Genomic DNA, 26,803 nt, shown 5'->3' with positions numbered 1-26,803 from the left:
ACAAAGGTTGGCTATATTTACTTCCGAAAAGACATATACAACATTGGAAACGATCTTACTCAGACTAATAGCGCAGTTTCTCTACAATATTCAGGAGCTGATCAAACCAAATAAAGTCCAAAATGTAAAACCACACAAACTATTTAGCTTACTTTAACTACATCAGGTTATATAATGTTAGCATTAAATATTTAGTCTCTTTAAAACTTTAAGTACCTTCTTCCAAGATATCAAGGTTTTCATAGTTAAACCTGTGTGCGCTCTCACATTCATTCTTACAGTCATATTCAAAGATCTCCTCTTCATTTACTGATTCATTTAATGACATTGCTAAAGTTATCCCAAGGCAGAAACTGTCCCACACCTCAGTCCCCAAGGAGATGGCAAGCCAGCCCATTGGAGAGATAACAACCCAAGTAAAGTCCCTACGGAGCAAGTACCATCCTTGTCAGCCAGCATACTTCAACTAAGAGTACTAGGTGATAATCTGTGTACATGTCATTAGCACAGCAGCTTTGTAACATACAGAAGAAATGGAGGGGAGGAGCATCTGTATCATAATTTCTGAAAATATATTACATTGCTCCCGATAAGTAAATATAACTATTTTAAAATCATAACAGCTCAATTTGCACATTTTGAATAAACAAGACTTAGTATGCTGAAAGCTTTTTTTTTTTTTTAAAGAGAAAAATTAATTCACTTTGGGGAAAAAAAAAAAAAGCTCTCTTCTCCTCCCCTGGTATTCAGAATTAAATGGTAGCGTCCTCCAAGTTTCATAGCAACAAGGAAGTAGAGACTGATACTTGGACTGCTACACCTGTTTGAGGGTGGGGACTTTAAACAGCAAATCACCTTTGTAAGTTATTGCCTTCTGCTACAAGTAACAAATTTCACAAGACTTTCATGAAATTTCACATACATAGTTCTTATAAACTGTAACCACTGCATGGTATGACTACTGCAGCATCAGTCAGGCAAAAAAAAAAAAAAATCACATAAAAAATATTTATATAAATAAAGAATTGGCTTTTAATTGGTCTCAGCATAGAGAAGAGCAACACAGAAATAACAATAACAATACAATAACAATAATTATAAAATAATCATAACAACATTAATCCCCCCATATGATGAACATCCAAAATCTTCATCATAACTTCTCATGGGTATTTTTGGTTTTTTGTTGTTGTTTCGTTCCCCCTGCCACCAGTTATAACCTACTACATAACCTTTCCCTACTGTATTCTTGGAAAACTAAAATACAAAAAACCCTGGTTAGCATCACAGAGCATTGCTCAAGAGATCACAGTAAATTCACACACATTCTCAATTCCAATGACAAACAAGACTGCAGGAGTGAACAAGTCTACCTCATTTGTGTTTGCAAACAAACCTTTATGAAACATGCAGTCTAGATACAGATTAACTTAGTTTAATCTCTGCAAACAAAACATTATATGTGGTGTTTAAATTACTTGGTTGCCTCCCCTTCTTCACAATGTCAAAAAGATGCCCTTTACTTGTAAAGAAAAAAAAAAAATATTACACTGCCCTCAGCCCAAGGTACTGTACGATAGCAGCAAAGCAGTTTCTGGATTGAAGGACAGGACAGACTTGTAGCACAGAGCAGTAACAATAATTTTGTCCTCAACCAGGGTGTAACTGATAGCATTAAATGAAGTAAGAAGGGCAGAAACCAGACATTAACAGATCCTGGTTTGAGTAAGCACAATAGGGTGGGTCCATAAAAAAGTAATTAGAAATGTATTCGAAGAGAGACACTTGAGACAGTGAGAAATTGTTTAAGGTGGTGCAAAATATACCTATTACAAATAGGCTGAAACCTAGGTGAAAGGAAAAAAAAGTTAACATAGAAGTTAGAAAATGATTTTTCCTAATATTACTAATTATTAGGCTGCCTAATTCCACTCTTTAAAACATTTACCAGGTAAGCTGATGAAAGTTTTACAAATTTCTCATTTAAGAGAAGAACTATACAATGGCAGAGACTGACTGTGATAGATAAATAGTTTTCATCTGCCATCCTAAATCTGTGATTAGTGTTTGTCCCACTTCATGTACTGATTATATAGAATTCTCAACACTGGAAAATATCTGTTCAGTATGTGCTAGATATATTTATTTCATTTTGACAAACTTTAGCGTTTAATTGTGCTCCTCTGCTTAATCTCCTAGTAACTGAACATTATAATTTATTTTTTCTCCAGATTTGTTTCTGTCTAGATGGCAAATCTAATTACTTAATATAACAAGGAAGTAGGCATTCAGGATCTCTCCCACATAAATTGGATTTATATCTTTGCTTGAGCAGCAGTCATCTACTGATTTCAAAGGTAGTTTTTACAGACAGGGAACTTAAGCCTGAGCTATCTATCAGTGGTTCCGGTCTTAACTATTATAGGTTAATGGTGCTCATGGTTTTGACTCTGTGGACCAGATGAATGGCATAGAGCTGGTCCAAGGGCCAAACTGGGCCCCAGATCCCCATGGTGCCCTCACCCACCTGGGATTGGGATCTAGGGACTCTGTGCAACCCCTGCACATCAGGATTAGGCCCCATGCTACCATGTGCACCTAATCTAGCATGCAGGGCCATGGCTCATGGATCCATAGGGCACCCTGCAGGCCAAATTACGTGGTACCAGGGGCACCCTGCAGGCCAAATTACATGGTACCAGGGGCTGGATGTGCCCCATGGGTTGGGGCAGGGCAATCCTGTAATAGATAATAAACAAAACAGTAACCAGAATTGTTTTGCACCTGTCACAGTACCATTCCCAACATTCATGCCTTTGTTGTGTATGAGCCAATGGTGTGCCCTAGTTGCGAAGAAGGCTAATGGCATACTGGGATGCATTAGTAGGATCGCTGCCAGCAGACAGATTAAAATGATTCTTCCATTCTATTTTGGACTGGTGAAGCCACATCTGGAGTACTGTGTCCAGTTATGAGCTCCCCTACTACAGAAAGGATGTGGACAAATTGGGGAGAGTCCAGCAGAGGGCAACAAAGATGGTGAGGGGGAACATGACTTATGAGAAGAGGCTCAGGGAATTAGGCTTATTTAGTCTCTATTTAAAGAAGAGAAGACTGAGGGGGGATATAATAGTAACTTTCAACTACCTGAAGGGTGGTTCGAAAGAGGACGGAGCTAGACTGTTCTCTATTGGGGCAGATAACAGAACAAACAGCAATAGTCTCAAGTTGCATCAAGGAAAGTTTAGGTTAGATATAAGGGAAAAACACTCACTAGGAGGATAGTAAAGCACTGGAACAGGCAACATGGTAAGGTTGTGGAATCTCCATCCACAGAGATTCTTAAGACCCAAGCAGACAAAGCCTCGGCTGAGATGAGATAGTTTGAGATGGTTCTGCTTTGAGCAGGGGATTGGACTAGATGACCTCCAGAGTTCCCTGCCAACCCTAATTTTCTATGATCCTGTGATTTGGATATTACAAAGGAGACAGCAAACTGTTAAGAAACCTCGCATGTATTTAAAAAGCTTGTAAAAGAAAGGAAAAAAAAAAGATACCAAATGGTTATTAACAAGAGTAACATCAGTCTTAATATCAATTCATTAAAGAAATAACTCTGAGGCCTGACCCTCAGTCTTAATATTATATTCAGATGTTCAATGCAAATATTTTTAATACCAAAACAAACAATAGAAGTTAAAAAAATCCCCAAGCGCTTAACACTCTTCTGAAGCCACCTAAACACAATATTAATCCAGTCATTTGCCTTGTACAGAATAGCAATTTTTCATGAAAATATTTTTTATTATTATTATAATTAGTTTACTACTGTATACAGCTTGACCACTAAATGTTTCAGGTACTCTCAACTTAACTTCAGTTACATCTGGGAAAACATGACATTTTTAAATGACAAAGGCCTGAATTAATTTAATGTTCAATTATTGTTCCAAATGGCTCCCTCCATCTCTCTATTTTATAGTTAAGTATTATGAATTGACAGATAAGATGAGGGGTTTTTCCTTGTTTCCAAATCTGTTATTGAGTGGGATCCTTCAGAAATCTACCCTAGCCTCATATCTGCTAAGCAGTTACCCTATTTAACAACTTTGAAATGGAACCGAGTACATACTTAGGACAGAATAGGATGAGGATTCAAAATGACCTTGATAAATTGGAAACATAGTCTGAAATTAATCAAATGAAAATTGGTAAGAATAAGTACAAAGCTATATGCTCAGGATGGAACAATCAAATGAACAATTATAAATTAGGGAGTGCCTCTCTGGGTTGCATTACTACAGAAAAAGACCTCAGGGTTCTGGTTGACTGTAAGCAGATTATGAGTTAGTGTGCTATTTTTGCAGAAACTATGCATAATGGGTTGTATTCATAGGAGTGTCACCTGCAACTTAGAGAAAGCAATTCTTCCACTATTCAGTAATGGAGAGGTTTCACCTGGAATACCGGGTCTACTTTGGAGCACTGCACTTCAATACAGATGCAGATCAATTGGAAAGAGTCCACAGAAATGCAACAAAAAACAATTAAAAGGTGTAGAAAGGATGACTTGTTTGGAGAGCCTGGAAGAACTGAGACTATTTAGTCTGGAGAACACTGAGGAGGAATTTGATAAACAGACTTGAAATACAAAAAGGTTTTTGATAAAGCAGATGGCAATCAACTATTATAGGTGTCCACTGTGGACACACAAGCAACAGCTTATAATTCCAACAAGAGGTTCAGGCTGAATGTTAGGAAGAACTTTCTAACTATGATGGTGGTTAAACAGTGGGACAAATTACTTAGGAAGGTTGGGGAATCTCCATCATTGTAGGTCTTTGAACATAAGGCATAACCATTGTCTGGGATGTTTTAGAAGGAATAATCCTAACTTAGGCAGAGCAGTGGATGATATGCCCTTCTGAGATCTGTTTCAGGCCTATTTTGCTTTAATTCTATGAACTTGAATTTTTTTATACTATCAGATATATTTTTTAAATCCATTATTTAAGAGTTTAATTACAGAAAATTCATAAGCATTTCAGCAATAAAAGCATTTGATGAATTGTTCCTCATAATGGATAAATGTCTCACCAGAGAGAAAGTCATGGATGAAAATACACTACTTGCTTACAAGCATAATGTATTACTGTGTTGTAGGTTTTTATAAAAATACATGACAGGGAATTTTTAAAGTTGATTAAAAAGAAGGAAAAAAGCATAAGATTTTTGGCTGAAGGGAAGATTCCTATTATATCCATTTACCTATTTAACTTCTATTTCTACAAACCTTATTACTGTGTGTGCTGGTATGAATGACCCACATCAATTAAATTATGGCCAAGACCCTCCTCAAATCAACTGGGAAAATTTTTCTGAATGATTTTTGACCAAATAAGTTCAGGATTGATTTATTTCCCTTCTGACTATAACTTTAAGGTGCACTTTTCTCATATTTTTAATCTTTTCCCCACAAATATGAGGAAACATCACTTGCCTCTAGAAGCTAAGACTTTACAGATAACACCTAACTATTATGAAACTTCATACAGTCAACATTTCCTTTCACCCAGATCCATCCATTCACAAATGAAAGCAATTCACTTGGGAGTCCTGTCAGGATCAGTTCCAAATACAATCATTCCATGACTATGTGAAATATTCTTCTGAGAAACTGTACCTCATAGCTCATCATAACAATTTAATTATTTACTTTGGCCTTTGTTCAGTAAAACAGGTGCATAATGGAATCTGGTTGTACACAGTAAACACTCTACTCTTCAAACTCAGTAGGCTTACAAGGTGGCCCACTTTGAATACCTTAATGAAAGTTTGCAAGATTTTCAGGAACCCATTCAGGACAAATGTGGCACTTCTAGTAAACCAGTTATTAAAGTAGTTATTCTACTAGAGCATAACTAGCATAATCACAGCTTTTAATGACAAGTGTGATCAGCTGAGGCTGAATCTGAGACTGTGGGACAGATGGGGATGGGCAAATCATGCCTCAGCAGTGGGGGAGGAGAAGTAGGGGATTATACCTATGTAGGCATTCCTTGCAGCTCAGTGCACATACACCAGTTTCAAAATGGCTGAAACTAGTTTAAGATAAACCTCGCTGAATGCAGCATCAGACTTAACTGATTTAGGTCAAACCAGTTTATGAAACTTCTGTCTCAGACCCCTTACTGGTTCAAGTTAAATCAGAGTCCCCCAGCATAGGCTGTGTGTTCACTTCCTCTTCCTGCTGCCACTGAGGTCTCTGGGATTTGCAGTCCAAAAGCACAGCAGCAGGACTCTGCAGGATTGCTCATCACTTTCTTCCAACTTCCAGGTGCCTCTAGGATTTGTAGTCCATGATCACATTCAGCAGGACTCTGCAGGGTTGTTCCCTTCTGTTCAAAACATGCTCACTTCTGAGAAAGGGCTATTCTTGTTCAAGCTTTCATGAATTCAGTTCAGGCACTGCTGCCCCCTCTGCCCCCTCCACTCAGGCAGACCCTACAGCTAGCTCTGGGCCAGGGCTTGGCCACTCCCTCTCCACTTGAGCAGGGAGGGGAGGTAAGCCTGAGAGCTGAGAGGTGTTCTAGCACCTCCCGACTTCTAAGCTTGAGCCACTGAAGGCATGTGTCTGCATTTCCTGAATCAAAAGTGAATGCCTATTCATTTACAAATTGGCTCAATCTCTGCAGTTTAGAGTAACCTGCAAAGAATGAACTGATTCAGCCTTGGGCTTGTTGACCATCTGTACTTAGCCAATTAATTACATTAAGTCACAATACAGCAAGAGATCTTGACTGAAAGCACTAACAACCATTAAAATAGCATCTGTGCCCTGCTTGAATAGTGTTTTTGAAGCAGAACATAATCATGAAGCTGTAAATTCATAATAGCTGGAGGGGGAAAATAAACTGTGGCTTACCTCGCTTTCATTAATAGATTTAGGGTACTTACACTGTTAAAAATTAGAGATGTGTAGATACATGGAAAATGGGAAGGAAGCAGATGTGAAGAGAATTGAGTTCTACTCACTGATGCATGTAAGCTGGCTTGCTGACCTAAGGGTCAACTACAGGGTTTATAAAAGATGTATGGGTATCCAAAGACACGTATGCATCAGGCAATACTCAAGAAAGAGGTTTCTAATACAGATGCTGGCTAGAATGTCAAGGAAAATAAGAATACAATATTAGTCTTTCCCTTTACTGACTAGCGCTGTAAAAGCACATTTGGCAGATTTAATCTAATCGTGTTCACTCAACCCAGTCAGCAAATGGACTGCTTCTCTGAACCAGGTGCCAGAGACAGTGAAACTCAGCTAGGAAAGTTGCTAAGCGAGCCACGATAAATTAAGCCTTCTGGTCACATAGTGGCTCTAGAAAAAAAACAAAACTAAACTACACACACCAAGGGGGTTTCACAAACTGTGCAAATAAAAAAGGTGGGGGAGAAGCCAGCAGCTCTGAATAGGTGTGGTTGGAAGGAATGCTAACATTCATAGCCTGACTCACTACTTCCAAATAATTCCAAATGCATGCAAGACCTTGCTACCTACTTTTTATCAGCAAGATCTAGATTTGCGTACATGCATGACTACCAAGGACTGTAATGATAACTATGCCATGCTGTGTACAAAGGATTTCTTCAAACACAAACAAATTTTACAACAGCAGCTGCACGTACAAAAACCACTTCCCTTTTTCAAAACCTCTAAAAGGACTCTCTTTATTTTCCATTAATTACTCAATGAAAAGTGTATCTGGACTAGGAAAAAGGTTGTTGCAACAAATGAGCAAACAAGATGGGAATATATGCGGGATTTCACTGTATGGGTGGACAAGAAGGGCTGCCTAATATGCAAGACTTAGATTGGCTACAGATGGGAACCAATTGGAGAGGCAGATGTGTGTGCTGCCAGTGTGGAGATAAAGAATACAGGGGCAAAGGACAGAGCTCTACAGAATATCTTAAGGGAAAAAAACAGAGAGGCAGGGTGAAAACCGTGAGACAATGGAGTCACTGAACCAAGGGAGACCCAGATTTCCAGAAGAGGAGCCTCATCTATTGCAAAGGTGGCTGACAAGGTAAGGAAGATGAAGATGGAGTCCTTGTTACTGGGGTTTGTTTAGGAAGTGCTCACAGACACTGGCAAGGGAGATGTTTCAGTGGTATAGAAGGGAAAGACCTGAAAAGATGGTCTAGGTTGGAACAGAAGGAGAACTCCAAACAGTGAATGCAAACACAGCATGTTCAATTCAATATAGAGACGGCAAGGAAAAGGCCACTGAGGACATTAGTGGGGCAAAGGGTACATTCAAAAAATTAAGATGGGGAAAAATATAGCACACTTCTTACTGCAAAGAGAAAGAGTCAGAACAGGAGAGATTAAAGAGAAGGGCAATGAAACAGATGAGAGTAGGTGTTAGAGCAGTGGATGGGATGGCATTACTGAGGCAAATGGCAGAAAACAAATGAGAAATTACTGCTTCTGTGATGGAGAAGGAGAGCACACTGTAGGAAGAGAAAGAAAGTACATGCCATGTTATTGCATTTTTCTCTTTTGGACGAAAATCTGAGAGTTTATGTGCACTGAGAAGTGGAGGCAAAAAGAGGGAGGTTTGAGGATTCAAAGGTGGCAAAAAAGGTAACTGGGACTGCAGGTGTGGAATTGGTTATGTCAGAAAAGTGGAGTAAAATGAACAAAATTTGAAATGGAGAAAGTCAGAATAAATTTCCGCTGGAGACATTCCACACTGTAGAGAGAAAGAGTGGAGGGAGTAGGTACTGAGAGGAAGTCTGGAAGGAGGTCACAAGGATATTTTGATGCATATACATTTTACCTTCTAGCCTCACAACATTTTTATAAGGGAACATAATCAGGGGCAGGAGGAAAGTGCAAGACTTTTCCAAATCTTTATATTTTTTATTATAAAAGTCAGAATTAAGGTTCCTCCAGCTAAATGCTTTTTTTGTTTTTATTTTAGAAATCATGAAATGATTTTCCTACTCAGACACAATCATCTACTTCTTCCTTTCTCTAATACCATGTTAACATTTTAAAAAATAAAACTTGTACATTTATTTGTTTAATGCCAAACTTAAGCTATTATTCCAGTTACCACAAATAAACATCTGGGCTAGGGACAGAAATGACACAAACTGGTAAAAGTGATTCAAATCTGTAACAACAGAAGTTCAGTGCACATAAACTACATTCCAAATGGCCGAAACCAGCTTAAGATAAACCTGCATGGATGTAGTATCAGACTTAACTAATTTAAATTAAAATCGGCTTATTGAATACCTCCCCTGCAAACCTCCCTCACAGAGTGGACAGGCTAGCCTTGGCCCAAGCCCTGCCACCCCCTGGCCTCTGGCCTGGGCTACTGCAGGCATGTGGCTGCATTTCCGGAATCAAAAGTAAATGTCTGTTCACCTGCTTATCAGTTCAATCTATGCAGCTTAAACTAACCTGCAAAGATTGAATTAATTCATTTTAGGGCTTCTTGAATGTCTGTTCTTAGCCCCAAAGTACAGACGCAACAACTGTATCAATACCAAATGACACCAATATAAGCAGTTATGATGTAAATGTATGTCTGCATGCTTTCATAGTAACACGAGTGAGCAAAGCCATTGGAACTTTAACCCCATTTCATTCAAAGTGAAAAGGTAGAGAGATTTACTGTATTTTCTTGCATAGAACACACACCAGAATGTAATACACACTTTATTTTTTGAAAGGCGGAATGAAGAAAAAAAGATCTTTCCTTGTAGTAAACAACTAAGAGCCTCATCACATATTGCATTTAGCACACCTTGGGAAGAATAATCATAAATACAAATACAAAATGGATGACACCTGGCTGGATAGCAGCACGATGGAGAAGGATCTGGGAGTCTTGGCAGATCACAGACTCTATAGGAAGTTTTAAGCTGCATCAACAGAAGCATTAGGTGCAAGGCACAGGAGATGATAATGCCTCTACTTGGCACTGGTTAAGCTTCATCTAGAGTACTGTGTGCAGTTTTGGGCTCCATATTTTAAAAAGGACATGGAGAAGTTAGAGAGGGTCCAGAGGTGGTTGACAAAAAATAATAAAGGGGCTCAGAAAGCAAGTCATATGAGGAGAGTCTGAAGGAGCCAGACACGTTCACGTTGCAGAAAAGGTGTTTAAGCGGGGGCATGATAGCAATCTTCAAATACTCAAAGGGCTGCCATAAAGAGGAAGGAAACACCTTTTCTCTCTTGCTGTGGAGTGGAGGACATGGGCCAATGACTTGAAGTTACAGAAAACAGGTTCAGATTGGATATCAGGAAAATCTTCTTCACTGTCAGAACAGTGAGGCAGTGAAGCAGACTGCTTCGGTCTCCAACACTGGAGATATTGAAAAAGAAGTTTGGCAACCACTGATTAGGGACAATTTTGACATAGCTAAGAGTATGCTCTACTATGGATATTTCCCATGTTTCTGAGCTTTGCTCATTGCCAGGAGGGAATGCATGCTCCTCCACACTCCCCAATGCTACATGTATCAGGGTTTTGTTAAGCCTTCCTCAAAGGCAATAAGTCTTAGTTACAGCCAAGGTTGGGAATTTTGACTGGCATGTGCTAGTGTTCCTCCTGGGACTTCAACCCAGGGGTTCCTAGCTCAAGGGTCTTGCCCTTCTGCTCAGGGTTACACTGATAGCCATATTTGGGGTCAGGAGGGAATTTTACCTCATGGTCAGATGGGTATGGACTGTAGAGGTTTTTGCCTTCTCCTGCAGCAGGAGACACAGGTCCCTCTTCCTGGGATCTTCTGAGTGTATATTAACCACCTTTACAGCAGCAGGATTTTGGTCACTGCAGTCTCTCTGCTTTACCTGTGGCCAGTTAGGGTGTTATATCTTGTGCCATATTAGGGTTGATAGTTTTTTTCCAAGAGGTTAGAAAATGGATTTGTATAGGATGGTTTGGTAGGGATGATCCTACCTCAGGCAGGGCATTGGTTTAAATGACCACAAGGTCCCTTCCAGCCCTAATTCTCTATAACGCCATGACATATTTTATGTGGATCGTAGTAAGCATTACAATGAATCAGAAAGTTTTATGAGCAGTTGCACAGTAATGTTTACTATGATCTACATATAACTTGCTGAGCACAGGATCAGTTGAAGACTCCAGTGCACCGCAGTGTGTTACAGGGCTTGTAACCAACAAGTAGATATTTGTCAGTCCCAACCCTCCCACTGCTTCAGTGTCTTAAAATTGGCACTATGTGGTGCCGGGGCTGGGTCCAACAAACAGGTATCATATACCTGGAGATGCTCCAGAAAAGTCCTAGCTTTACTATGCTACTATGGCTCTTGGTACACGTCTTACTGCTTGAATGCTAGTTTTAAGTGCAGTTAACATGTGCTAAGTATAACATATAAGACCCTGATTTCAGTATCTGGAAGAAAAGCTTGCTTACTGCTCTTCTCCCTGAGATTTTACTTTCACTTTTGCCCTCAGTAGCAGGAACTGTTCTTACCATATTTCTTACAGATAATACACACTGCAATTTTCAGCAGTGGGTATTTGGGCAAATGTAAAAAATATGGTAACTAACATATTGCTACAGGATTATTCAGATGTTCATAACAGATGAAGCACGTGGTTGAATGGCACACCTTTCCCTTTTAAAGTGGATAAAAGATTCATGCCTATAATTCTAAAGTATGAGAGAATATCTAAATAACAATAATTTAATGTCTAGTTTTAAATAAAAGAAACGGGGTAGCACATGGGGCAGTGAATATCGCAGGACAAATGAAAGTGGGCGCTGAGCCTGGCAGTGCAGTGCATGGGGGCCAGGTGGTGGGCTGACAGCCTAGTAGCACAGCAATTTCCCTCATAACTGCTGTGTGCTGGGCTGGAAGAGGAAGCGCCTGTCTATTTGTGTGTGTGCGTGAATGTGTGCACACATTCTTGTGTGTACATACATGTGCCCCCAAGCCCCTAATTTCGCACAGCCCCGAAAATCTAAAATAGATAAAAATCTTAAATAAATGGTTAAAAATAAACATTGATTTTAACTGTCAAAATTATTTTAAAAAATGAAAATCGAATTTTGCCAAGCCTAATTATAATCAAGACTTTGGATTAGCACTTTAATTTTTACCCCTTCAACGAAAGAAGTTAACAAAAAAGTAGTAAGCCTTTTTATCACATGTCCAATTACCTCCAGAGATACTTTTCTTCTCTCCCCCTAAAATAAGAAAAAAAAATAGCCAAACCCTAACCCCAATGTATATACTTCTATAGAATCCTGAAGATGCACTCCACCCTTCACTCCCCCATGACTACAGGTGGGAGGAGCAAAGGAACAAGTAAAACATGCAAGGAACCTGTTAAGAGCTATTATCTGACCACTAACCTAGGGACTAAGGCAGAACTGACAGGATTTCCCCCTGCACACCTTAACTACTGTTTCCAATCAGAAGGATACATACTCCATGTAACAGGCAGACTGTACCTTTCAGCACCCCAAAAGATAAGCTGAACTTGCCCTTTCTTCTGGGAATGCTGCCCCTAGATTTTTGCAAATGCATTCAGCAAATACTTGCTTATTTTTCAAATTAAAGTCCTGTTTCTAAAAGAAGAATGGGTAGGCAGAGGCCTCGGTCCCCAGTGAAAGCAGGGTCAGAACCTGCCTCTGCAGTGCTCTTTATAGGATCAGTCTAAAAAGTCTATGTTTTTCTCAGTACAGAGGTGCATCTTTGGCAAAAAAAAAAAAAAAAAAAAGGCCTATTAAAAAAGAGCAAAGTTATACTGTTTGGTAACCAAGTTTGTGCCCTAGAAGTTACCCACTATAAAACAGTTAAACGTTTCATTTCGGTTCTGGTAGCCATACACACCACATCACCGCATACACTGACACTTTGACCTGGTTGACATTAACAATAAAAGAATAGTGGAACAAATTTAGTCCTTCTGTTTCCCAAAATAAAACAAGGTCCCCTTTGGTATTCACTGCAGAAGCGAACTATCGTCTTTAAACAACAGTGCAACTATTCTGATTCTTAAGCTTGCTAAAGCTTAAAGGGAAGATGTAAGAAAACTTAAAAACTTAAAACAACAAAAGGCAAAGTCACCACCCACAACAGCATACTTTGAAAGTTGGTCAAGCAAACCCAGCTACATTATAAACTCATGCTATTACCTTCTGTTACTCTACTGCAGACTAAGCACTTCCAGCATGGGAATGATCAGTTCATGCCAAGAAACTAGACCCAGTTCTAAACAACAGCTGTCATGAAATAACAGGTTGTCTAAAGCCAACACTAAAAGATAGCCTGTACTTACTGGCTGACACAATCAACCGATATCTGAACATGAACGACATGGGCCCCCGGCAACTGGGGTAGCATGGTGGCACTAGCGGGATCACTGACCACCCACAGATGCTGTCGGAGGCGGGGGTGATGAGCAGCAACCACGCACAGGGGGTGGCGAGCAGCAACTGCCCTTTTTGTGTGGGGCACCTGCCACTGTATCAGAAGAAAGGTAGCGAGCCAAAAAGAAAGATGTCAGCAGATGGAAGATCCAAGGCACCCGATGTATGGTTACACAGAAGTAACTTAATGGCTTAACATGAGAAAAAGCTGTGTGACCAGTGCTGTGCCATTGGAGATGACAGCAGACAGGGAGCATGACTGAGGTTAAAGGAGGAAAAATTACTTGCAATCAGATGCTCTGAAATGGAGTTGGAACTCCAGGAGGACCTTCTAAGAGTGGCGGAGCTTGTTTGGTGAACTTGGAGATGCATGAATTACCAGCACCTGCAAACTTAAAGATTAAACATGATCAAATGAGGCTACTCTAATGACATGAATATATGCAAGTGTGGTGAAGTGTAGACTACAGAGCACATACTCATTTGCCAACTCCTTGGTGAAACCTGTATGAAGGAAGATCTCACTGGAGCAATGGAAAGAGCCATCACTTACGCACAATTATGGGAAAACATCTAATTTATGACAAGGACACAAGGGGCAGCAGCATTTGCCTAAACTAGACCTATCTATATCATTCTGATGATATCAGATGCTGCAGCACTTACTAAGGTTAAATCTAGAAGATAAAAATAACTGGATTCAGTACAACTAAATGTTGATCATACATCTCAAATATGTAGGAGGATGTGCTGCATACTTCTGGATACATACACAGAATTATTCATTTTAAAAACAGAAATCGTTCAAGTTCACAGTGTCTAGGAAATATAGCCCAAAGATACAAATAAAAGCATGTGTACATAGCTCTTTTGATGCTGATTTTAAAAATCCTTGAATCACCAGCTCAAGGTTTTGATATATAAACACTTTATTGTTCATTCGACAAAATGCAAAATCACTATGAAATATTTTGGTGCCCAACACAATTCTTGTAGCCCTCCCAGCCTCCTGCCACTAATTTTTGTCCTCGGTCCCATTTACGATCTTGGGTTCTTCTGGCTTATAGAAATATTCCTACACAAAAAGAGAGCCTGACATGGCAATCTCTTTCTGAACACTGCATTTTCCTTCAGGATTCAGTTGGATGCCATTGGCAAAAGAGTTTGACTCTCCCACTAAACAGGTGGAGCAATTTGAGGCATTCTTCCCCCCTCATTATGTGCCCTCTATGGTGAGTGCCATCAGAACATTTCAGCATTGTGATAAAGAAACCACCACCCAAGTGAATGGCAAAAAGCTCACAAAATCATCTAGGGACCCTGCCTACAGCATTATCACTCTGATAGCATCATAGATCTTGTGAAAATAAGCATATTCTTGTATATAAAACCTCTTCTACATATGCAGCTATGAAATAAATATGTACAAATACACACACACGAAGTGTAAACCACCACATATTATTAAACACATACATGTTAAAAGATGCTGTTATGCATCTATAACGTATATTCACATATGCACGCAAAATATATTTCAATTTAACATTTAAAGAACAAATATATTTACACATTAATTTCAGTATTACTAGTCATACAGTAAGTACTTCAATTGTTTTCTCCCTCTGAAGAACAGATCTTACAGTACACATATGTTCACCTGCCACTCCCACTAAAACACAGAAAGCCCTACAGCAGCCTCATGTAACATGCTTACAATAGATGCTGAGATGTCACAGGCCAGGCATCTCCATGGCACACAAACACTGCCTTTTTCTTCAGTTCCTTTTCAAAATTGTGTAAGACCTGCACGCTGGTCTTTCAAAAGACAAATGATGTTCCAATACATGACAAAGGCATATTTACCATCCGTGCATTCTTCATAATACCAGTCAAGTTCATAGTAATCTGCTTCAATAAATTTCTGCATAGTCAGTATCCTTCAGCAATGTAGAAGAGATTTCACTGTGCTGCTAAGGTCAAGTGAAACGCAGCCATGCCTCCCTGCCCTTACAAAATACCAAACCGCAGTGAAGCTCACAGAAAGCTGAAAATGAGCTGTACATTTTCAATAAGAGGCTAGAGCCAAACTAAAAGAGAGGTTGGAGATAAAAGAAAAAGAAAAAAGAAAAAGAAAGAGGAGGTGGGATGAGGGGGAGTACGATAGAAACACGGAGAAAGATTTCTAAAGCAAACGTCCTGGTGGCTGCTCTAATAAAGAAGCTACACAGGAGCCTTGGATGGGAGTTAACAAAACCATCCTATCAAAAGGCTGATACACTGATGTGAGGGACACACACCACCACTTCGCTGTTTCTAACCCATTCCTTTCCTCCCTGGTCCTCACTTATCTTTCAGTCTAACGTGTTACCATGGAGACTGGCTGGCTCTAAAAGAGATGCAGAGATGGAGGAAATGCATTCTGCTGTTTCTGGCTTCACAGGCTAATAGGTGTCTCAAAAAGAAAAAGAAAAAAATCCCTCACATAGAAAAATGATCAGCACTATAATGCAAACATACCCTTCTGCATCATGCTGCTGCTTGCTCTATATGATTATCAAAATCTTGCAATGCACTGAGTATATGTAGTGCATTAATAATGAAAATCAAATCCATTACCAACTCCCCTACTTTGCTGAGAGCTTTGCCCCTCTTCCCAAAGGTAGAAAATGAACATACACTGCTGTTTTGTTGCTATTTTGTACTATTACTGGATTTTCAGTGTGATATTTTTTAAAGAAAAAAATGACTAAATTAAAGATGAAAGAGGAACTAGAAGAACCAGGCAGCAGCACATTTCCCCTTTAGATCACCTCATCTGCTTTTGCCTTTTCAGTGAACCAGTGACCCATTTTTCAAACATCCAAACACCGAGGCAGAAAACAAGGGATTATGACAAGCTACTGCCATCTGTACACCTTAAAATGCTTACATTTTTACATAACATTTCTTAAGATTTTGGAAAGGAAAATTACTAATACGGAATAGCCTTCACATCAGTTATCCCAGTAAACTGTCTTGAATTAGAGCTCTTTGTGGAATAGAGTCATCTTCTAAAACATTACTATAAATAATTTGTTGACAATTATGTCTGACTAGAACTGGGTAAAAACTATGCAAACATCAATTCTGGTCTTGTACATCACCCATAACCTTGGGCCCCAATATGTTTTTTAAAGAAAATAACAGAGAAGGTTGGAATAAGCAAGTTATATTAAAATGTATGAAATATGCATTCTGTTACCCATCTGCATGGTGTGTAGTAGGCCCCATGTAACACAGCAGGGCCTTGACCAAAACAAATAATAACGTATACTTCCTTCTATTTAGGTCCTTGTAAGTCACCCAAGACAGTAACACTTCAGCCTCACACATTTTAATGACTTTATCCTTACAGTAATTTTGAGTTATGGAAATACTTCCTTTTTATACATTGGGAACTGAGGGACAGAGAGAGAAACTGATTTTCTCAGGGACCCAAAGGAAATCAGCAGCAATGCTACAAATTGAGCCTAAGTCCACTCAGATCTCAGCCCAGTGCCTTAAACTATACATTGCTTCTGCCTCCCTCCACTCAGAAAAAAACCTTCTCCATACATATACCAGTTAGCACTGCCTTTCTTGGATCTCTGTATTTCCGTAAGCCCAGCATCAGGCTTTGAGGCCCCAAGACAAAAATTGTAATCCTCCAGCAAGGACTCTCACCAATATGCAACAAGCAAATGTTTTCTTAACTATCTAAAACAGGCTCCTACCATAGATACAATGCTTGCCCTATCAGGGGTGGGAGGGAGTAGAGACTGATGTCACCCCACCCAGAGAACTGTCTTTGTGCTCAGAGCCACAAGGTCATTTTAAGTGGGCTACAGATTGTCATGCAATATTAACACTGTTAAGTTTGCAAACACACGTGTGATTCACAAGATAAACCCAGAGATTTCAAATCGGAATCTAGGGTGCCAAAAACATTCTCACCTGTTGTAGGCTTTCTGAGTTCCTGGCAACAGAATTCACAAGATGTAGTAAAAAAAACCCCAAAAGAAATGAAAGCTAAAAGCTGGCATGTTTGAGGGCTGCTTTGAGTCTAAAATGGCTAAGAAGCACTGGCTCAGAGGAATATTAGCCAGCCACCTGTTAACTGAAAAATCCACTACTTTTAAGCATACCTTGGGAAGATTTACCAAGCACCATCTCCCATGGTTTTCTCTGATACTCAGCCCCATCTATATTTTATTTTAGAGCACTGTGGAAAAGCCAGTGAACTAACGCAAGGGTGTGCACCAGACCCTGACTCCCAGACTGAAGGCATGTGCTCCAAATTCCCTCTATCCTTCTCATTTTTACCTCATTCCTCAGGGCCAAACTTCACACTCTGGTAGGTTCAAATCCAATGGATGCAAGGTACAAAGATGCATCCTCATCCCCCAAGTTACCTATAGAAGAGAAGCAAGGAAGGGGTCTACCCAGGGCCATCTCGGGGGAGGGGAGGTGGCAAGTGCCCCGGGCCCTGGGGGCCCACACTGAGATAGGTAGAGCGGCCACAGCCCCTCCTGCAAGGCCCCCGCTCCCCCCCCCCCCCGCCGCTACCACCGCCAGCTTCTTACTTCTTTGCATCTGGGCCCCCCACAGGCAGATTTGCCCCAGGCCTTCCCTAGGATCGTCTCTGGGTCTACCCCTACCTATCAATTTGTCACACTGCAGCAAAACCTGACTTTCATGAAAGGAAGAACCGCACTGTAAGAAGATAACAGGGGACCCATAAGAACTTTTCCTTGTAGTTTCTCTACTTACAGTGACAGATAATGCTATTTTTTTTGCATTTCATTTGCCAAATCAGTTTTCCTTATAGTATGTTCAACATTTAACTAAAAGCAATAAAATTATGTCTGTAAACTGTACATTAGTATGTCACAAAGGAATATACAAGACGACATTAGAAACCTTTTAAAATATGAGATTGAGAAGCCTAACACACTTATGGAATAAAAGAGAACATACCTTGAACAACTGCCTTTTCCAACTCTGCTCATGCAATTTTATCACATGCAAAAATCTTACTACAGCAGCCACTTAATTTTTCACTACAATCTCTCATGACTTTGAGAATTCCTTGCATATACCAGCACGTATGCATGCACACACACAGAGTGAAGAAACTACAATTGCAATTACATGTAATTTTTTGTTTTTGTTGTTAAAATAATGGCAGGAATGTAGAACATGAAGGTTCCTATAGCAATATTAACTCAACTGTTTAGCATAAGCTATTTGTTTCATTCCTGCTTTTCTTGTGCTTCATGTAATCCAATTCATTTCTGGTGCTACTCCAATTCATTTCACGGTCAGGGCGGCTAGGATCTGGAACCAACTTCCAAGAGAAGTGGTGCTGACTCCTACCTTGGGGGTCTTAAAGAAAGGCTAGATGAACACCTTGCTGGGGTTGTTTGATCCCAGTACTCTTTCCTGCCATGGCAGGGGGTTGGACTTGATGATCTGCTCAGGTCCCTTCCAACCCTACAAATTATGAAACTATGAAACCAGAAGTGAGGGAAAGAGGAAGGAAAAAAGAGTTATGCTATTTTAAGAGGAGCTGATTATGGAATGCAGTTTGGTTAAGGGTATATAATATTGGTAACTTATTTCACAGGAAAGGGAAAAGGAAGATAGAAAATAACTATTCAAACTTAGGGGCAACACTGGAACAAGAACAAATGGTGATAAACTGGCCAAGAATGAATTTAAACTGAACATCAGGAAAACCTCATTGTTCTGGAATAGGTGTATAGCTAAAACCCTAACTATAAGATGAAAATTAATAAAAGGGATGTTTTTCCCTGTGATGGCATAGGTCTAGATTCAATGACCCGTAAGATACCTTCCACTCCATAATTCCTAAATAGAGATTGAAGTAAATCACAATGCATATGCTGCAAAAAACAAACATGGGAACGCCTTGTAATAATCTATTCACCAGCTGACCTTGCAGCCAGTCTACAGCATTATACTCCATATGTACCATACAAATGCAAGCTGCTCATATTAACAGGGAAACACCCACTGACCTTTAGTCTGCTGTAGCTTGCCACACTAAGAACATAGTAATTGTCATTTACAGGGTCAGACCACAGGTTCATTTTGCCCACTATCCTGTCTTGCACAGTGGCAGAGTGTGGATGCTGAAAGGGCGAGTAAACAGGGTAGGGTTTTTTTCTCTCATTTGCAGCTTCCAGCATTTATGGTGTAGGAAGTTCTGATTCAGGTGCTGTTTCCCTAACTCCCGTGGTCAACAGCTATTGATGCCCCTTTCCTCCAAGAATTTGCTTAATCCCTTTTTGAATCTGCCTAAACTGTCAACTTCCACAACATCTGGTGGCAATGATTCTACACCTTAAACTACATGCTGTGTGAAAAAAAAATTCCTTTTGTTCATTTAAAAACTAAAACACAAGAATGTAAAATAAAATCATTCTAGGGACTTATACAAAAGAAAAAAAAACATTACAAAATGGAAGGACCTACTCTGTTAGGTCCTTTTGGGCACCTGTTTGATAATGCATTGTTCCCTATGGTATTTTTTCAGTGCTTTGCTAGTCATGCTTTGACAGTTTGGTTTAAAACATCCTGGAAAAATAGTTAAAGTCTTATTATACTTTCAATCGTTTTAATGATCAATCATTTAAAATTAAATTTTTAATTTTGTGGGAATTCAAAGCCAGCAGCTTGACAAGTGGGGTTTGTCACAAGGGTATATACTCTCACTCACTCTCTCTCACACACACACACACACACACACACACACTATTAGTGTCTACAGATCACTAATTGGCAGCCTGTTGCTAACAGTCTGTTCTACCACCAACTAACTCTTACAATGGAGTAGGAAAGTAAAAGTAAACGTGGGTTGTAGATTAAGTTGACAAGAAAAGGTATTTTGCAGATTTTGCTGTTTTAGAATTCTAGATTTCTACAGCTATTCTTATATTGAACTATGTGATTTAGCTTAGAGACAGAAAATGAGTGAATAATAGGGCTAAAAATGCATCTTCCCACAAAGACATTTAAATTCCATACAATATGACTTTAGACCACCATTGTGTATAATTTTCTCTTGAAAGAGTAAATCCCCCTCATGAACCCAAATAAAATATAGTTATTCAACTCAATTACAAGTTTGTTGTACATATTTCCCAATGGATACTGCAAAGCAGCTGAAGCAAGAGGTAAAAAAAAAATCCAGTCTCAAAATCTAGACAACCCAGAAAACTCAAGATATGCCCTCCCCCCGACTTCCAAAACATGCAACTGTTGTGCAGGGGATGTGGGAGATGAAATATTCAATATAATTTCAAAGCTGATCTTGTATATACAGCTCCATGCAGAAATACTGGAAATGAAATATATATTGTATGTGCTTCTATTTTTAATCAGAAGCAGTGAATATATTTGGGAAATGAAGAAGGCAGATCTTCTCGACTTGATTTTCTTGACTTGAAAACCAAAATCAGGACGTAAAGTAGGGACCTACTGAATTCCCAATTTTGCAATTTTTGCAGAAACTGATAAATCTGTAGGCCTCCGTGAAAAAGCGTGGAAACTGTGAAAAAGGACAAGATTGGAAAGTGAGCAGGGGGGGAAAAAAAGGGAGCTGCAAAATGGTGGAAAACCCTGGCATCCTGAAGCATGGCAGGAAGGGGAGTGAGAGGGGAGAATAGAAGGGAGAGATTTTCACAGTGGAGTGCAGCAGGCCCTCCATACTTCTGATTGACTGAGGGGTTCCAGACATCCCGCCCCTCTCTGGAGACTGACTGATGGCCATCAGTCAATCTCTGAGGAAGGGTTGGACTTTCAGGGCCCCTCAGCCAATCAGAGGTGTGGATGGCCCGCCGTGCTCTGCCACGAAAATGATGACCGGCACCACGCTCAAACAGCAGTCACGAGGCGCTTGTCCCAAATTCTGTAAGTCCTTAGCCATAAATGCAACTTTAATATTTTTCTAACGAAAAAGACAAATACCATTTTCCAAAGCAATACATCCAAACTCCTCCCAACTGAACATCACAATAGCAATTTCCTTGGGGCACAAGGTATGCAAATAAATTTAGAAAAAATGCGGAAGGTTGTAGCTCCTCTTATCTACAGGTTTAAGCACATGCTACATCTTGCATTTTAAAACTTTTATTTTCCTTAGGACTGTATATTGATACTTCAGATGATAGTAGTAATTTGCTGCATTAACAATAGGAGGAACACTTTGGCCAACCAAGGTTAGACTGGTCTAAAAGACATCCTAGGCTCCAGGATTTGAAGGCTAGACTGTTGATCAGTGAAGATTTGGTCACACATGGGTTAAAAACAAAAGCAGTGTGTATGTGGAGGTAGGAGGGAGTGCTTTGGGCTTTCATTAAAGAAAAACAGGTCTCGACTCTTTGCAGGCCAGCTAATGACAGAAAAATAAGTCTAACCTGCTTGTTTTTGAATTAAGAAGAATGACGATTTTAGAGCTCCAGCCAACCAGACATTTCCACAGGGCATTTCTTCTATCCATCAGATTTCGAGCCTCCTATTTGTTTGGCTGTCAATTAAAGCTTGAAGTTAAGTCTTTACATTCTCTACCCCAGGATACAGATGGCAGTTCACATTCAAAAAAGGTTGCTAACAAACTGAAGCTGTTTGGATGTATAAACATCATGCCAATATATTACCAGTTACAATTACTTCAAAGGAAAAGCTGAGTGGCTTCACATCATTGCTCCTATAAAACACACAAAGGAGGATCTGGTACCTATAATGGTTATTCCCTTGACTACCAATCAGGGATCAAACCAAGGGCCCCCTGCCCCACAGCGTTAAAAGCATGAGGCACTACCACCCAAGCTAATAAGCCACAGCTGCGCTGCAGGCAAGCATGAGCAGGCTCATTTCCTCTGGAAATCAACACAGAAAATGATCTTTAACATACAGTACTTAGGAGGTTAGGTTATTGCAGAGGTGGGCAAAATATGGCCTGCGGGCCAATCTGGCCTGCAAACTGATTGGATCTGGCCCACGGCTGCCCCGTGGTGCTTCATATAGGGCCAAGTCCAGCCCAGGGCAGGCCAGCATGCACAGGTTACCGTGGGGCTACTCCTGGTGTGACTGCAGCCCCACGGGTGCTGCATGCTCACCTTACCTTCAGCTCCTGCTCCTGTCCCTGTGGGTGGCTCCAGACCAGGGGGGAGGGAGGGATGGAGCTGCAGCTGGGACGTGCCTGCCCCAGTGCGCCAGGCTCCAGGTTCCAGACACCTTCCACCCACTCCACCATCCCACAAGTGGCTGCTTATCACACCAGGTGGGCAGAGTGGGTGGAAGGTAGCCAGGAGCTGGAACCAGAGACCCACATGTTGGGGCAGCTGCTGCCCAGATGAAGCTTCCCCCACCAGCACAGCAGGAGGAGGAGCCACCACTGGAGACAAGAGAGCCAAGAGGGCCTGCCACACTGGGAACAGTTCAGCTGGTAAGCTGGGCATACTGGCCAGGGTTGGGCTGGTGGGTACAGGCAGGAGCTGGTGGGGCTTAGCCCCATGCGGACCATTGCAGACTTCACCACCCAAGATTCCAACCATAATGGTGCTGAAAGCACATTCATCTTTCCAACAAAACATCAAGCAAGCAACTATGCCACTTTCATAGATCAGGAAATTTGGTTTAGAACATTTGGTTCCAATTTATTTTGCAAATAAGATGGAAAGAGCACTGGCCAAAGGTGATAGCATCATCCAGTAGTACAACACTGGAATTCAAATAGAAAGAACATCATCTAGTCCTAGTTCTGCAAGATATTACTTAAACATGATTTAAGATCTAAATATTATCATTTCTATCATTCTAAAGACCTGGAGGCTTGAAGAAGGAATTAGAAAACAAATTTTTGGTTACCAAGGCATTTTCCATTGTCTGCTCCATTGTGCTTATCTGCTCTGTTTTGCATGCTATTGGAACTTGTGTCCCATGCTCATGCTGGCTTATCAGAATGGAACCAGGAAGCCTAACATACATAACATCCTCTCTTGCTTCCAAGTTTATCAAGTTTTACATCTGTTGATGGCAATTTGAACTACTGTAATCTCTAAAAAAAAGTCCTTAACATTCTGCAAATAGTTATCCAACAGGGTTACAAAAATATCTAAAACTGGTTGCCACCGGTTGCCACATTTCATGAGTAAGGACAGACTGTTACACCTATATGGAGTATCTCAAGTAATAAGTTGTCCAGGTGCCAATATTATTGCTATCTGGCAGCACTCTAAGGAGGGTCTTCCTTTAGTACTTCAGGTCATACTAAATAGTGCGTGTTGCATGCAGTATCTAGCAACAATGCAACCTACTCAATTTGTTGTACATAAAGCATTCCTTGATTCCATAAAGAAACACTAGGGAACATCAAGAAAACCATTTGTCACATTTTGACCTTTGCAATAAATGTCTCAAAGTACAAATGCTCACTAGTAATTGAGATCAGTAAAGAAAACCATCTGTAGTCTGATTTAAAGCAGAAAATTTACCAGAATTTTCAATTTACCTGATGATCTCAGAGGAGACATTTTCTAGCAAGCATTCAGCATAAATGCCAGATGATAAGGAAGATGTCAAAGGAGGGAGAGAATAATGGAATGAAGCAGCCAACTATTTCTATTTCTTTCTACAACCCAACTCTTTAAGGAGCTTTCCAAAGCCAAATAAATTCAGTTTATCCCTGTTCTGCAAGTAACATCACCTCCACAACTGAAGGCACTCCCTTTTTCTCTGGTCAGGATAGAACAGAGATTCTCAACCAGGCTGCTAGGGCACCTGGGGTGCCGCAAGGTGTGAAGAGATAAGCAAATAAGCATAGACTCACGCTTGTCCCTGCCTGGATGATCCCCAATCCACAGTGCCTGGCCCCTCTTCAAGGAGGTAAGCACTGTAATGTATAAATTACCTTTCGAAATTGGGTGCCACTCAATTCGCAAGAGAGTTATGGAGCACTGCCTCAAGTCCACTGGGATAGAAGTCAGTTTTGAACCTTCACTGCTACTGGGTAATGTAAGCACTAGTTGCTAAAATACCCTCTGGTAAATACTGCTGACCAGGAGACTACTCCTCATTTCTAAAACTGTAGACCTTGCGAACATGAATCCTTGTATGTGCACCCTACAAGCTTGGTTTCACTATAATATAATGGGGAACAAAGACAAGGACATTAAACATACATACATCAACATACAGTGAGCAGCTTCCTATAAACATCAGCAATACTGAATCAGCAATACTGAATCTGCTGAATACCAGGTCCGATTCAAACCTCTGTTTTTGGGTTTGACCACCTTTGATGGTTTAACCCAGTTAACTCAAAAGCCATCTCCCCTTCCTGCATCTGTATAATTTTTAATTGGGAAGTACTTACAAGTTTAACTAAATGTTCTTCATAAACAAGACAGCCATCATCCATAAGAGGGAAGAATAATAACTGCAGGGAACACAGGGATTTCCCCCCCCGCCCATGGAAAAGAGGACTGCCAGACTGATATTTGTGCACTGCATTCAAGATATTTCAGTAATAAAATGTGGCATAAATACCATGATAGATTACAGGGAAACCCATCTATATAAGTACTGAATTAAGGAAGCAAACTAGTTCCAAACTCAAATCCTTTGTTAATAAGCAAAATACAAAAAGAAAAAAACAAACCTTCTCCAAATGTTGCACTTTGTGCCCCAAGTGTCCTTTATACCCATCTCTATGCTTACCTATAACAGGAATAACATACTTATTATTCTGATTCAGACGTAAACATGGCTTTAAATGCTTTTTCTACATGCCTTTAGGTAGCAGGTGGCTCGTGAATGCTGCAATGCTGGGATGCATGGAGCAGCCCACAGGAGTGCAGGGGGCTCCCCAGCACATTCGGCAGCAGACCCAGAAGTGGACAAGAAGCACTTTCAGTCCACTTCTGGGTCTGCCAGGGAACATGCAGAAGGCCCCCCTTGTGCCACCCTGGCTCAGTGACTGATGCCTTCTGGGTCTGGGGGTGCACCTGGCATCCCCCCATGGCCAATCACTGAGCTGGGAAGGCCTGAGAGAGCCCCCCAGTGCACTCCCCAGCAGACCCAGAATTGGACTGGAAGTATTTCTGGTCCACTTCTGGGTTCGCCGCCGAGCATGTGGAGGGCCCCCCTGCACTCATGTGGGACTCTCCATGTGCCCCAGCATTGCAGTGATCACAAGCTGCGCCTGCTACCTCAAGGTATGTAGAAAAGACTTTTAAAGCTGTGTTTATGTCTGAATTGCTGATTCCCCAAATCAGCATTGAATCTTCAGATCTGACTGAATTGAATCAGGGACAGTGATCCGAATCAACAAATCGAATCACCGTCTCTGATTCGGGCTTAATCCGAATCTGAATTGAATAGGACCTGCTTTGCACACCCCTAGTGCTTAGTCTAAGCCACAGGCTCTACTACAGGCCTTTAATACTCCAAGTTTTAATGGAAAGTAAGTTAGGCACAAACCAAAAAAGCCAATCAGCTTGCTTTTCTTTTAAGGGCAAAGACAGAATGAGCTGACTCTCCATCCTGCCAATGAGAAATGGGAAGAAGAAGAAAAAAAAATCAAGTGGGATGAGGGGAAGCAGGTTTCAAAGTGATGAACAGCTTTTCTGCCATGAAAAAAGAGCTAAGCCTTCCACTAATAGAAGTGCTTTTTATAGCAGGAGGACACATGACAAAATCTGGCAGCATCTACCAAACTTTTGGTTTTACAAATGAAATACAGTATTAATGGGCCATAGTTTTGCAGCAATAAACCAAGCCAGGGTATACAGTAGTTGGTACCAGTATCAGGGTGGCTTTGATTTAAATTATTTAAAACACCAGTCAGGAAGCCTCAATGTAATCACTGTTTTCTACAAGAAGTGCATTCTTATTGTTTGATATAACTTTCGTTAAAATATTTCCAAACAGTCTCTTTTATGGCCTGGCAAGCCTGCTACCATAATACATTTCCCTCCTACCATACCATTCTCTCACTAGATCTCAAACCAATGGAAAGGCTATACTCAGGGACTTCTCTCTCAAGACTTCTGGAATATTCTCCTCAAAAGAGGACCATTATGTTTCTACTGCCCCTCTCTCCTTGAATTTATTTCCAGACTCCTTCTCCTTGCCCAGATCTATGCCACCCCCAACAATCCTCTATTCACGTAACACTTTCAGAGAGAGGCAAGGGCTTGACTGTGTTCACAAGCTTGCAGAAAGACAACAGGGCTGATGGGTAGGTAATTTCATAGATTTCATAGACATTAGGGCTGGAAGGGACCTCGGGAGATCATCGAGTCCAGGCCCCTGCCCAAAGGGCAGGAAG

General features: G+C 40.6%; 1 protein-coding gene across 5 annotated transcripts in view; it reads right to left on the bottom strand.

Annotated features, from left to right (window-relative positions):
- TRAK1 (trafficking kinesin protein 1) overlaps window positions 1-26,803 on the bottom strand; it is a 91,030-nt gene that overhangs the window by 59,562 nt on the left and 4,665 nt on the right. Inside the window, exon 1 of one of the 5 annotated variants that reach the window (XM_019537469.1) lies at window positions 15,292-15,527. The exons of 3 other annotated variants lie outside the window; for them this stretch is intronic. In XM_019537469.1, the coding sequence (XP_019393014.1) occupies window positions 15,292-15,355 (64 nt within the window). In that variant the 5' untranslated portion in view covers window positions 15,356-15,527. Of the gene's footprint in view, window positions 1-216; window positions 423-15,291; window positions 15,528-26,803 lie in introns of those variants that run through there. One more of the 5 variants, XM_019537453.1, reaches the window with a different exon arrangement.

Source organism: Crocodylus porosus, unplaced genomic scaffold (genome assembly GCF_001723895.1).
Source record: "Crocodylus porosus isolate Cpor-Errol unplaced genomic scaffold, CroPor_comp1, whole genome shotgun sequence".
In the NCBI taxonomy this organism is placed as follows: Eukaryota; Metazoa; Chordata; order Crocodylia; family Crocodylidae; genus Crocodylus; species Crocodylus porosus.
Note: the sequence above shows the minus strand (reverse complement) of the source record. Positions and strands in the feature narration are given on the sequence as shown.